At 27.5% G+C, this 14,852-nt stretch overlaps 1 protein-coding gene across 1 annotated transcript in view; it reads right to left on the reverse strand.

Annotated features, from left to right (window-relative positions):
* Positions 1-14,842, reverse strand: part of beta'COP (coatomer subunit beta') — a 40,928-nt gene extending 26,086 nt beyond the window's left edge. The window contains exons 1-7 of the mRNA XM_067288701.1: positions 14,690-14,842; positions 8,488-8,625; positions 8,003-8,089; positions 7,800-7,926; positions 5,115-5,263; positions 4,150-4,296; positions 2,687-2,786 (exon numbers count right to left, since the gene is read on the reverse strand). Coding sequence (XP_067144802.1) covers positions 2,687-2,786; positions 4,150-4,296; positions 5,115-5,263; positions 7,800-7,926; positions 8,003-8,089; positions 8,488-8,625; positions 14,690-14,692 — 751 coding nt within the window. The 5' untranslated portion in view covers positions 14,693-14,842. The remainder of the gene's footprint in view (positions 1-2,686; positions 2,787-4,149; positions 4,297-5,114; positions 5,264-7,799; positions 7,927-8,002; positions 8,090-8,487; positions 8,626-14,689) is intronic.
* Between the last annotated feature and the right edge of the window lie 10 nt (positions 14,843-14,852).

The raw sequence follows: 14,852 nt of genomic DNA on the forward strand, positions 1-14,852 counted from the left end.
TTTTAATGTTTCCAAGAGTGTTAAAAGCAAAGATAGAATATCTAGGCACTAAAAAATCCTATTTTTGTAACTATTTTTATGATTTTTTAATACTTAGATGTCATAGCTCTAGTTATAAGTTACATAGAACTCTTAAGACATAAAAACGTGGAGATTCAAATATCATTAACAAGCCTTTATGGGTGATCTTTCTACTTTGAATAAGGAATCATGATGCAACAATACCAAGAATGTTCTGTTAAGACAACTTGCTGTATATGGCATATTAAAAAACAAATTAATGTCACATAAAGCATCTTAGCAGCTGTGTACACCATTTCACATCAGTTTCTTTTTGGATAGTAAAATATATTAAATGAACAGTTATGCATATTGTGCTCAATAATGTAAAATTAGAAAACTATTAGAAAATCACTAAATTAAAGAACAATTTTAGATGTCTATTATAGCAGTTGACTTATGACAAGAATCAGATCCATATCTTGCTAACCTGAATTATAATAAGCAAGCAGTATATGTATGAAGCAAAATCATTACAAATAAATCTTTGGAATACTGATGACAAAATCATTAATACTTAATGTTTAAAAAACTTTTTTTCAATTCTAGATAAAAAATGAATATAAATATTACATTCTTAAAAAAAATTAACAAAGTAACAAAGAAACTATAAAATAGAAAATTTTTATATTATTAGAACATTGACAAAACATTTTTAGAAAATTTATATTATGAAATAATAAGAAAATACTAAGTAAACTAGATTATTAAATTAATAATAAATTTAATCTTGTATATAAAATTCTCGTGTCACAATATTAGTTACCTTACTCCTCCGAAACGGCTTTACCGATTTTTACCAAATTTTATATGCATATTCAGTAGGTCTGAGAATCGGCTACTATCTATTTTTCATACCCCTACACCATTTCCCCCTTTCAAAAATATATTTATATATGGATTAAGGCTTTTATGTCCAACAGATGGCGCTAACTTCTGACGACCTAAGTTTGCTTTTCTGTGAGGCATTCTGCTTTTCTGTGAGAATCGACTGAAGCAGATCATTTTCTATCTATCTATATAAATAAAATATAACGTTCGTTTGTTCCTACCGATTCCTTTGAAATTTTGACACAACGTTGCATTCGAATACGCACGTGTTTTTATATAATATACATGTCGAAATTCCCCCCAGTGGGGGGAGATGGACGGGATTAAGGCTTACCGTGAAGAACTCGGCTTCTATTATACTATTTTACATGCGATTTTTTGCGTTTTTAATTGCGTTTTAATAGGTTACATCAACAGAATATACACTAAAAAGGGATTTTTCGATATTCCCCAGTGGAAAAAGTGACGGGATTAAGGCTTACTGTGAAGAACTCGGCTTTTATTATACTATTTTAGATGCGTTTTAATAGGGTACGTCAAGAGAATGTACACTAAGAAGGGATTTTTTGAAATTCCCCCCACGGGGGAAGTGTTATACATTTATAATAGATACATTTTGAGCCACAACAACGCGTGGCCGGGTCAGCTAGTTTATTATAAAATTAACATACAAGTTTTTAAAAATTAAATACATAGAAAAAGTCATGTAAGGACTACAGTTTTCTGCCCATCCAGAGAACAAGCAAGCTTAAAACAAGTAAAACATATAACAAAAACAAGACAATTTTTGGAAATTTTGTTCAAAATGTGGGAGCTGCCATGGCCAAAATCAGCAAACCATAGTCAACAACAGATGTTTGCAAAGAAAACAGAGCAAATAACATTTTTCAAAGAAATACCAAAATATACCTTGACGCATGGTAAGAGATTTTATTATTTTATCTATGTGACTTTTAAAAGTGAGTCTGTTATCCCAAATTATATTAAGGCCATTGACTGAAGAAATGTATTTGATATTGAGCATATTAATAGAGAATGTAGGTTGTGGAGTATTGCATAATAAAGAGTAGCTCATGATGATGGTTTTCTGTAGATTAATTTTTAAATTGGCTTTAGCAAAAAGAGTTGTTAGAAGTTGCCGATCAGACTGAAGTATATCAAAATTGTAATTAATTAGTTTGATATCATCAGCATAGCATTAGCGTCAGCATTATTGTTGATTTAAGTTGACCTAAAATATTGTTAATATAAACTGAAAAAAAGCAATCCACTTAAAATTGAACCTTGTTGAATACTACATGTTGGAGCAAAATTGAAAAATTCATAATTCCCTAATTTAGTTTTGTAGGTACAGGATAAGAAGTAATTATTTAACTAGGAGTAAAAAACAGGGTCTAAGTCACAGAGCATAGAAAGAAGGATATTACGCAAAACAAAATCAAAGGTTTGGCTAATATCAGCATATACTATATAAATGGGTCACTTTTTTCAAAGTTGTCAATAATTATAAATACAGTTTCAAGAAAGTTGATGGAGGTCAAATGATGACAGAGACCACAGTGCCGGATAGGTAAGAGGTTAGATGTGGATTGTATTTATCACCAGATTTATTATCCAAATTTCATAGATCTTTGGATAACTTACATGGCATTATCTAGAAAAATTCGGAATAAACCCCAAAAGGTTTGAGGATCAGTAGCGAAAGCAGAGGTAATTTTGTTAAAGTTAAATAATCTAGTTTTAAAATTTCATATCAATCAAAATTAGCTGAGTGTTAATTTAAAACAGAGCTTACCATCTTCAGAACCTGTCATAATTATAGGTAATTCTGGATGGAAACAAACTGCAGATATATTCTGTGCATGTCCTTCTAATGTCTGTACACAAGTTTTATTCTAAATAAAAATTAATTTATGGCATATTAATTTAAATTTTTATTATTTAATTCAAAATATTTATTTTACTAAAATATAAAATCTAGAAAATTTAAAGATTATGAATAAAAATATCAAAAAAACAAAATATCTAATTGAATTGTAATTCTTAATATAGTTGATTTATAATATAATAATATATAGTTCATCATTTGCAATTATAATAGAATTCCAGTTATCCAAGAAAATATGGACTGAGAGTATCTTGGATAATCAAATATTCACGTAACATGATATGTGTGAGGTCCCAGACGAGGTTCGAAATTGTGTAAATTGCAGAATTTGTGTGTTTAAATTATAACGATAGATTACATATGAGAGAGAGATAAAAAAACTTTGATCTAAACAACACAAAACAAAATATAAACAACGAGTCCCAGGATGACTCCAAGACTCCAACACGTGTTAAATGATCTGTCAATGTCAAACCAAAAGGTAGAACTCTGACTCAAGACAATTTCAGAAAAAGGGAAAGATTTGATGGATGGAAAAACATCGCATGTGATCATTTAAGTTCCAAGACATCAGAAATCACAAACAACGGGTTAAATTATGAGCACAAGTCTTATGGTTTTATCAACAATCTCTGAGTATAGTCGACAAAAAGGTGTCAAATAAACACCTCAAATCAGACCTTTCTCGTGACCTGAGTTGGTCTCTCCCTGGAAACAAAGGGGAGACCAATCAGGAAGTGAGGAAGTGAGGAATGGGACAAGGGACTAATCTGAAATGTGGATAGTGGAAGAACTTATTTACTTTGACAAACTTCCCAGACTTTGGGAAGTTTGTCAAAGTAAATAAAAAGTTTTCTCTGCAAGTTGATTTCCTTTTACCTTTTTAACTGTAATCTTTTTTATTCATTGTTAACACAATGTTTTAGAAAATTTTTTAGTTATACAATATCATAAGTCAGAACGGGAAGAAAAATATATTTTTTCGTATACTTTAAGAGTAAAACGTAAGAAAAATTATAACTGTATTTATTAAAACAAATATAATTTTATGAAGTTCAATTAAGATTTCTTTCATCTTTCTTAAAATCCATATTATTGTCGAAAAATCACCAAAGTAAATTCTTTTTAAAACTTCTAAAGTTGTATTCTAGTAGTGTACATCCTCTGATCAAGATTCAAGGAATAAACTATTCTATACTATTTTTCTTTTCTTTATTTTAAATATTCCTTCATAATTCACTTCAGATAATACTGCATCTTGGTTAATTGGAACTCTACTGTATTTTTGCATATTATTGTTTTATATTGTAAATATTAACTTATATAATATTGTAAAATATATTAAAAATTTATAATAAAAAAATGTTTACTTGATAATCCCAAATTTTTACAAGGCGATCATCTGCTCCTGAAATAAGATATGGCTTATCACCTCCATGATAATAATCTATACAATTGACACCCTTTTCATGTCCTTCTAATGTGAAGTTAGGAGAACTTGAACCAAGCTGCCACACCTAACAAAATTAATGGTAATATATTTTCTAAAAATTAAAATATTCATCTGGAATAAATAATTACAAAGCAAAGTAATAATCATTTCTATTGTTAAATAAAATTCATTAACAGAAAATAAATCTATGAAAATTCAAGTATGGATATTTGTTGATAACATAACTACATAATAAAATCTCAAATTATCTGAAATTTCTGACAATTAAATATCAAGAAAATATAAACTAAAAAATTTTTCAAGATCAAGAAATTACATAGAATATCTTTTAGAATGAATGCATCACTGTATTTCATTTATTTTTCAACATCACAAAATTTGTCTCACTTGGGCAACTTTCATGTTATGATAAATTTTCAGAATATTTAAATTTTTAATTTTGTATTTTGAAAGGCTAAAAAATTAATATACTAAGAAAATCTAATATTGATTTTCATGTGATAAATCACAATTTCTTCTAGAGAAACTTAAAGAAGCATATAAATAAAAACAAATTTAAGACTGGTTACATAGTAGTAAATATTTGTTTATTTATAATCTTCTAACAAATTACTATACAGCCTCTATGTTATTTTAGTCATAAAATTCAGAATTGGGATTAAAGTTTTCAAAATTGATTAATATTTTAAACTAAATAGTTAATATATTACAAATTAAGAGTGTAAAAGTGCATTAAATCTTTATTTTTCATCACAAGAACATTGAGATAACTTGTAAAATAGTATTAACAAATACTCTTCATATAATTTATAAACTTGAAAAGATGCGAAATAATTGCTAGTATATTTAAATAAAACAAAAAAATCTACACTGAAAAATTACCTTTACTGTTCTATCAAGTGAAGCACTTGCAAAAGTATTATTATCTTTTGGGTTTATTACAATTTGCATGACATAATGTGTATGTCCTTCAAACACTTGAGTACAACTCCACTGTTTTTCCCAGTTCCATAACTTAATTAGCATATCATCTAAAATTAAGAAATAATTGTGGTAATATAAGTTAAAAAATTTCAAATATGCTTATATGTTATAAGAACTGTATAAACATTAAAAAAATTACAGTATTCTAGAAAATTAATTTAAAGGCAAAATTCATTTAATATATATAAAGTGTTCTACAAATTCGGTATCACATACCGAGTTGTAATAAAATTCAATTTAATCAATTTGTTCACCATTACATTTGAAATGTAAACAAGATTTCTAATCATCAGATGATATATTGACTATTTTTAATAATGATATAACATGCATTATATGCTGCACATGTTTGTAATTTTGAATCTTCTCTATATATTATACATCAATATCATCAAATAATATTTGAAAGTTTTGATCTATACAAATAAAATGAAAAGGAGAGATCATGATTATTTTTTGTCAAAGATTTTTAGATTATTTTATTCAATGTCTGGAAAAAAATCAGCATTTAATTATTTACAATAATAATAAATTTCAAATTTATGGGATTGTTTAAAGTCAAAAATCTATAAACTTAATTCAAATTAAGATAAATATATTCATTAAACAAAAATATTCATATATAGATATTATAGAACAAAATAAAAAAAAAAATGTATTTTTGAAATATTATAAATGTATAAACTGCTAAATAAATTTCATTAAAAGTTTTGATTTATATTGGGAAAATATCAGATAATAAAGATACCAAATTTTATTTTATTAAACAATTTTATTCAAAATTCTAATGAAGTTTATACAGGGTTTTCATAAGTCACATGCCATAAAAGATTATGCAGAGAAGCATCAGGTGACTGTAGGCAAAACATTACGAGCAAGTGTATAGTGTACTGGTTATATGATATATCATTCTGGATCTGCAGTACAATCAAATGAATAGTAGAAAATAAAATATTGTCATTGAGGTCTGTCATTTTTTGGCACCCCATCAAGTTTAGTGAACTAAAGTATGTTCTGCAAAGCTGGAAATATTTAAATATTTACTGTACCCAACAAAATCACTTAGTTGCTGTACAACAACTCGGTTGCCGAACAAGCTATTCGGCAAGAGTCGGTCAGAGATTAGGGAGAGACAGACAGTCAACTCCATATACTTCCTGTGTTAAAGTAAGTTGACGATCCAACCAATCAAGGATAAGACTACTGATTCATAAGTTAGTGACACTGAGATCACCTTGAATCATTTGATATCACAACAAAAACCATAATAATATTGTTATTCAAATTAGATTTCAATGCCCATGTGGGTAAGACACTACTCCCATTTTTCAGTACAAATCACAATTGAATTTAATTAACAAATCAAATTAATTAATAAAAACCAAATTAATTGACATTGGAAATATTTGTTTTGGTTTGACTGTATAATATTTGTACAAGATTGTCTCTTAAAGTTATATTTGTTTCAGAAAGAAATAAATAACAATATTTTTAAATATCTGACTTTAAACTTTTTTTGTTTTATTTTGTATTTCATCTTCCTTTCCCTCTCTCTCTACCAAAATGAAATTATTTGTCTGAATATCAAATACAAATGTTTATTATTTAGTTAAATACTGAATACTTTGTGGCCAGATATACCCAAATACGAAATAATGCTCAATATTCAGTTCAACACTAATATAAAATATATTATAGTAAATATTTAATAAATATAAAACTCTCTCATACACTGAAATAAAAATAAATAATTACCAAATTTCTATCTATAAATCACATATATGAATAAGATGTGGATACAGTCAACCTCCACCTCCAAACAGCAGCCTTTTTTTCAGGAAATTTCTTTTTGAACAAAAATGTACACAAAACCTCCAAATATTAGCCCTGACCATTAAAAATCTTATTTTAACCTCTCAACAACAGCCACTGCTTTCAAAATGATGTGCAGAAAATAATAATGCACTATACAAAATTAGTCATTATCAATAAAATGATTAGTTAGGCTACTGACATTTCATATGATTAATAAACTTGATTGTAAATATAAAAAATAAATTTTTCTTAAAATATCAAGAAGTAATTACATTTAATATTTGTAAAAAGTTCTCAAATGTGCAAACTACAAAACACCTAATATTAATCAACCTTTTATCATAGACTACAACTTATGTTAAAACGTATAAAGAAGAGTGTGTCCTCTGCCATAGTAATAATTTTAAAAATTCAACAGCAAGGATTACTTTTTACATTTTTAAGAATTTGAAAAAATTTTTTAATTCTCACTACTGACAAAAAACACTTTTTTAACATATTTTAATTTAGGTCATAGTCTACAATAAATGATTGATCTACATGTGTTTTTAGGAGTTCTCTGCACATTAGCAGACTTTGTAGAAATAATAAATTAACTTTTTTTCAATTTATACAATCTCTGCAATTTTCAGCTCATCTCTCAACAATGGCCATCTTCAAGTAACAGCCATTTTTTATGTTTATGTCAGGAGTAGTTGTTTAGCAGTTTGACTGTGTAATAAGTTTCTTTTGGTAGATGTAATTATTTAAATTAGAAAAAACACTTACCACTGGAAGTCAATATAAAAGGCTGAGTTGGGTGTACAACAATAGAACGAATGTAATCTGAATGTGCTTCAAATACATGAACTCTTTCTAACGTATTATAATTAAAAACCCGTATTTGCATATCATCCTATAAAATTTATAACAAATAAAATTAAAAGTTATATTCTGAAATTATTAAAAATAAAAAAAATAATAATACTTACAGAACCAGTAATAATCCAGTTTTTCCTAGATACAAATTTAGCAGCTCTAACTGGTAAATCACAAACTTCAAAAGATTTCACTAATTGCTGAAAATTATTTTAATATGAAAATTTGTAAAAATTATTTAAAGCTGCATAAAGTTTTAAATATATATTAAAAATATTATCAATAAATTTTAAGTAACTACATTCAAAGAATCTATAAAACTAAATAAACAATTTACTTCAAAATGCTCATTTGAGACTCCATTTTAAATCAATGGTATCAGTAAATGATCTTAAAATCTTTATCAACTGGCTTCTAGACTTTAAAGTCTAGAAGCCAGTTGATAAAGATTTTAAGATCATTTACTGATACCATTGATTTAAGCCATATTTAAATATCATTCATAGTTCATTTATTTATTTCATAATTAAAAAACTTAATTTAAATAATTTAATATAAACAAAAAATATGTGAAAAAAGAAAATAATATGTTTAATACTTGTGATTCATGATTCCAGACATGAACATTCCCATTATACAAACTTGCAAGCATCCATGGTTCAGAAGGATGAAGATCTACACATTTGACTCTATCTGAACGTGCTAATAATTTTCTTTTTACATCCAATTTTAGAGGCTAAAATGTAAAGAAATATATGTATAACTTTTTATAAATATTCATATATATTTTAATATTTCATAAAACAATCAATACTAACTAATTTTTAGAAAAATAACAGTTGTATTTTTAATAATTTATATTATTAGAAATAAATATACAATCAAATCTGTTTATTGTAAGCACAATATTTGTTATCAGTTGTCTGATATTATCAGAATTAGTATATAAGTTAGTGTGAAAACATTTAAGTTGATCATCTTCAAGTTCCAACCCTACATTACATTATAACATCTTAAAAATGCTACTCTGACTAAGAGGTCAATATTTATTTTGATTAGAACAACATTTTAATTTAAAGTGTATAACTATACTCAATAACTTATTAAAATATTAATTTAATTATAATTATTAAATTTAGCAAAGGATGGCACCTAATGCCTGACCCTAATGCCAAATTACTTAGCATTTAATTAATAATAGCAGTAGTAATGTAACTCAATATAATTTGGCAATCGTTTGGCATTAATATATAACTATCGGATTTGGATGTTTATATCAGAGTTGTATCTGAAGATGAGCCAAACAGACTCAAACATCATTTAATACCAAAAATAAAAGTTGACCTTGATCAGATTACTGTTTGACATGTATCATATAAATTAAAATGAACTTAGAATATTGCTTAGTGTAATCAAAATTTTTCTTATGGTTACCATTATCTTCACATAAATAGCCTAAGTCATTTTAAACTTTTGTGTAATGGTTGTGGTATGATATGATGCCTGTGCAAGAAAAGATTACAGACTCAAGTACATTATCAATATCTGTATAAATGCTTTATTTCATGGACAAGTTTTGAATATTTACTAATTTTTTCCAATGTATGTTGTGGATGTCTGAAATAGCTATGTCTACAATGTATGTGATTTTGTTTTGTTTCAATGAATGCATTGTCTGGTCTGTTGTGATGGACTAATTTTTCTGTGATTAAAGTTCAGTAATAGTGTGTGCGTTATTTTTTATGACCATCTGAGATGTGTATTTGTAGTATAGTTCCTAGGCATGCAGTAGCGGTGTGTTTATGTGCAAGCTCTTGATGAATTATATTTGCTATATAATGTAAGTAGTCAGTTTGTGTTGAAAGCTTGCAACCTGATGAGATGTGTTGTACAGTTTGTGCAATTTCCTGGTCTTGTAAGGTGATGTGACATTTCCTGTGTCATCTGTTAATGTTGTCTTTTAAGTATGCTTCCTGTAGTTTCTTGTATTGCAATCATGAACCTTCTGTCTCTTTAAAGAGGCATCCATAAATTAGCCAGCAGTTTGATGCAGTTGTCAACATGATACCCACTGAAATTGTCAAGTTTCTACCATGGAGCTCCTCCTGAGCTCAACACTGCCTAATGATGTCTATGTACAAGAGTGAATGAGTGCAACTTACTTTTTCATAAGTTGTACTCATACCAAAAATAAAAGTATAAAACAACTTTAGTTTTCTGTTAGTTATAGCAGGTCTGGTGAGCACCATCTCTTTTTCCATGCTACTCTATCTTGCACCCTTGTCTTTAGCTACTTAAAACTACTCTTTTTAAAGTCATCTACCATTTTAATTCTCCTTCTCTCTCATTTCTTTCTACTTGCAACCATTCCTTCTATAATGTAATTCCATAAGCCTTCCTCTCAAATCATGTGTCCCATCCAAAACATATGAGTCAAAAACTTTTATTTGTTTAAATGTATAATTTTTCAACAAAATTTCACAATAAATAATAATAATAACTAAATAAGGGGGTGGCAAAATTTTCCTCTTGTGCTACTTTTCAACATAATCACAAAGTTTATTTAAACATTTATCATAGTGTGGCATGAGTTTTTCTATCCCTTCTTGGAAGTATTTCCATCCAACATACAATAACCATTCTCGTGTAACATTTGTGATGCCTTCATCAAACTCGTATCAGTGATTCAAAAGATCCTTTTTCATAAGGCTGCTGAATGCATGGACCTCATAAGGTGCAAGTTATGGACTGTAAGAAGAATGTTCCCATACAGTCCATTTAAATTCTTCCAGTAGGACCTTTGTGATGCCCACTGAATGAGGTGTGGAACTGACATGCAAAGCTTTCTCCCCAAACACTTCCTTCAGTTGGCATTGAATTTCAGTGGGGTTATGCCATTTGCCTGTAAGAAATGAGTTTCTGCGTGAACAAATTTGGATGCTAATCCAAATGAAGTGACATCTTTCATGACTAAAAACCAATTAACCTCTGCAGCCATGTCAACAAATCTACACTTTGTAGCTGGAAGTACTACCAATGTCGCCACCAGATTTCATCTAAATATCATTTATCAACAAAAAGTTCTTATCAATTGCAACTTACTTTTCAATTCGCCTTCATATTTTCTATACTATGTTAAATACAGGTCAGTGTTGTGTAGGTTTAATGGTGTATTATTTTTGTCTGAAGGAGTTAAAACTGTGTAATTGTGATGTTATTTTTTGAAGAAAAACTGACAGTGTCTGTACTTGTTGGTAGTGAAGATTTAATATGTACTCTTCCTTTCCCTTGAGACCTTGTCCTCTCTCTTTATGGGAAAAGAGTTAGCCTTTTTTAAAGTTTCAAAAAAGGATTTAGAATAGCATGCATTACATTTTGTTAATGTTTTCCTTTAGAACTGTTCTAGTTTTGTATGTGTCTAATTTATAACACCAATTGAATGTGTTTATCACTTTAAAAGGTGTTTGCATTAACCTATATTGTTAGTTATTAAACTTAATACTAGCAACATAGGCTATTGTTATCTGTTATTGTATTCCTTTTTAGTCTCTGATTGACTTGTGCATATTCTGTAAGCTTTGAATCCTAAATATGTACAGACTTTGCTTTCACCACAGTGGCATAGCGTGGGTGTCAGCTGCCCGGGGCGGAGGAAAATTTTGCCACCCCCTTATTTAGTTATTATTATTATTTATTGTGAAATTTTGCCGCCTTCTTAAAGTGTCGCCTGGGGTGGGCCGCCCCTGCCGCCCCCACCATGCTACGCCACTGTTTCACCATTAATTAGGTAAAAAATAATAATGTGAAACTTCTTCTCCTGTTAAAGTGCATTGATTAATTCAGCTGAATAACTATAGTAGCTAGTTTATCCTGCTTATTTTTCAGTTTAAGTTATGTATAACTATATTGTTTAGGTAAACATTTATAAATCATAACAGAAATGTGGAAAATGTCACAAAATGATATAAAATGCTGGGATTAAACCACTAAAGGCAGTCAGAAGTAACACACATATATATAATTTAGTATATATAAAATTTTAAATACAAAATAAATTAAACCCAACGATATATGTTGGTATTCAAAAAATGGAAAAGTATTACTACAATAAATCATACATATATGTTTATAAAATCAAATGAATTGCTAACAAGGGAAACATAAAGTACTATGTTAATGACATTTTATATAAAACTCTTAGAAAACATTTAGTTCACATCATAAAAAAAATTATATCCAGTGACATTAATGTTTATAAAGTTACTTGAGTGTATAAATTGTGAATTAAAAGGTGAAATGATATAAGTAATTGCCAAAATGAAGTAATCCCAACAAAAATATTTCACAGATATGACTGCACTAGAAATATTAACAATTTTGATTTTAGAAATATTCATTTTGTTGCAAACAAATCAGTAAAAATGTTTGGCAAAAATAAGAATAATAATAATGTCATTCTTGTTCAACTTATTCAATTTTACAAATGTAAAATATTACAAATTAAAAACTTACAACAAAAAGTATGTTGTAACAATTAGAACAGGCTTAATTTAATTAATTCAGTTTTATTTAAATAGTACCGGTCAATGTTAATTCATATACCGTATATTTCTGCAGGTAAGACGATAGTTGAATCATAAAAAAAGGCCCCCAAAATCCGGGGTCATCTTATAGGACAGATACAAAAGAATTAGAGTGAAATTTATATAAATTAAAACCATTATTAAAAAAAACGGACAAACCGTAATTATTTATTAGTAGAGAGTAGGGCATGTCTACAAAATAGAATAACCCATATGATGTTTTTGTGAATAGTCAAGGTCATTACCCAAATGCTGGAATCAGTGCAAACATTTGCAACAATAGCCTGGCAGAAAATAAAATTTGTTCATTCAAAAAATTACAAATAGGACATAATTCCATATACACTATACAGTATTATTATCCAAATGATGATTGCTGATCTAAACTAAATTCATAGGTCATTGATAGTTTGGGGGTCATCTTATAGGACAGATATATGCTAAAACTATAAACTTCAACAAAAATTTATACCTTGTCATATCTAAAGGTCGTCTTATCCGCAGAAATATACGGTAATACTTTTATTAAAAATTAACTTTATACAAGAGTCAAACATATAACATTAATTTAAAGAAAAAAGAAAGAAAAAAATTTAAAAAAAGAAAAAAAGAAATTACTCAAATATAAGATGTACCAGTATAGTACCTTAATTTCTACACACATACTCACAAAAAGTTTTTTTGAAAAATAGGTGTGAGAAATTTATGAAAAAATCAATGTCAATGGAACTGATTTTGTTGAAATAAATTTGTTCAATATTTATTTCACTGTAAAATTAAGTTATATATAACTGTCTTCCATGGTAACCAAATCAGAAACCTCTTCACTTTATATATTAGGCTCTACTGAACCTTTATTAGATTTGATGCTCACATTTTCCCACATACAATCATCTTCATTGCCATTTAAAAAAAGTACAGCATTTCTTGAAAAAGAGTACCGCACAACATTTTTGGGATTTTCATCCAAGCACTTACAACATTATTGTAACATATTAATGAGTTTGAGCTAAGTTGACCTCAAACATTTACTACTGTAAATAGTAGTCTCATAAAATCATTAAAATGATGCAACGAAATTGGTGACTTCTACTGCTCACTAATTATGAAGTATTACATCAAATCTAAGACACACCCTATTTTCAGAGATAATAAAACGTGAAAAGCATGCATCCTACATTTGAGTAAATACAGTATATATTTCTGTCCATTTTCAAAAATATTAGAATACAATGAATCTATTATTTTATACTTAATTTTTCCAGTAATACATCTTATATTGAAGAAATTGTGAATATAGCTTGAAAATTTTATAGAACTACATTTTAAAGGTTTGTATAATTGTTATATTCTTATTAAGTCTTATAAAAACGACTGATTAAAAAATCTAGACTAGGACTTCCCAATGGGGTCAACAAGCAAATTAGATACATAATGTGCATGCATATATATTATTTTAATATTGTTTAATTATTTAGTAAATACAATTTTAAAAATTCTTGAAAATATTTTCATTATCATTTTCAAAACTTCCCAAATATAAAAAATTTGTTTAGAAAATAGTACACCTGTCTGTATTTTTATATATAATTTTTCCATTAAACCTCCTTAAATATATACGAGAGGGTAATCAATGGAAAAACTTTTCTTAAAAGGGGTCGATACACGAAAACAATCAGTACCCCTAATATAGGTAAACTTAACATTATATCGAAGACTCACCAACAAACAAATGCGAAAATAAATTTTCTATCTTATTAAGCCAAACCAATCAAATTATACAATCAAAAGACACTTTCATTTTTAATTAGTCATAATGAATGACATAAAAACTTACACAATTAATAATTTACTAAATTGAATATAAATTTGATAAAATATTTTTGATATGAAATCTGAGTGAATGATTTTTTTGTACAATTTATAATAATGTATTTTATATGTAATGACAATTTATACATAAAGTATGTTACTATAAATTATTTAATTATGTATATTTCATTACTCATTACCTTGTAATGTGATTAATTTACATAGAATTGGTTTTTGTGTGTATCAAAATGTGTTTTTTTTTACATAAAATTGATAGGAATTAAGAGCATAAATGCAGAAATTATTTTATAGGATTATATTCAATAAGCCTAAGTTACTCATAATACATTTGAGATTTTTAAATATAAATTTATATATTAAAATCGATAGTAAGAGAAAAATTACCATTATTGTACGAAGCGTTGACGTTCCTATTTAACTAAATACAATTAATATATTTGTAATTATTATACAAAAACGAATAAAATGCAATTTTTCTTCTCAACATCAACTCTTCATTAGTGACGTGGCCTATGACGTGGATGAAATGAGCATGCGTCGTAATTGT

This window comes from Centruroides vittatus, unplaced genomic scaffold (genome assembly GCF_030686945.1).
Source record: "Centruroides vittatus isolate TY-2023 unplaced genomic scaffold, ASM3068694v2 scaffold_899, whole genome shotgun sequence".
Taxonomy (NCBI): domain Eukaryota; kingdom Metazoa; phylum Arthropoda; class Arachnida; order Scorpiones; family Buthidae; genus Centruroides; species Centruroides vittatus.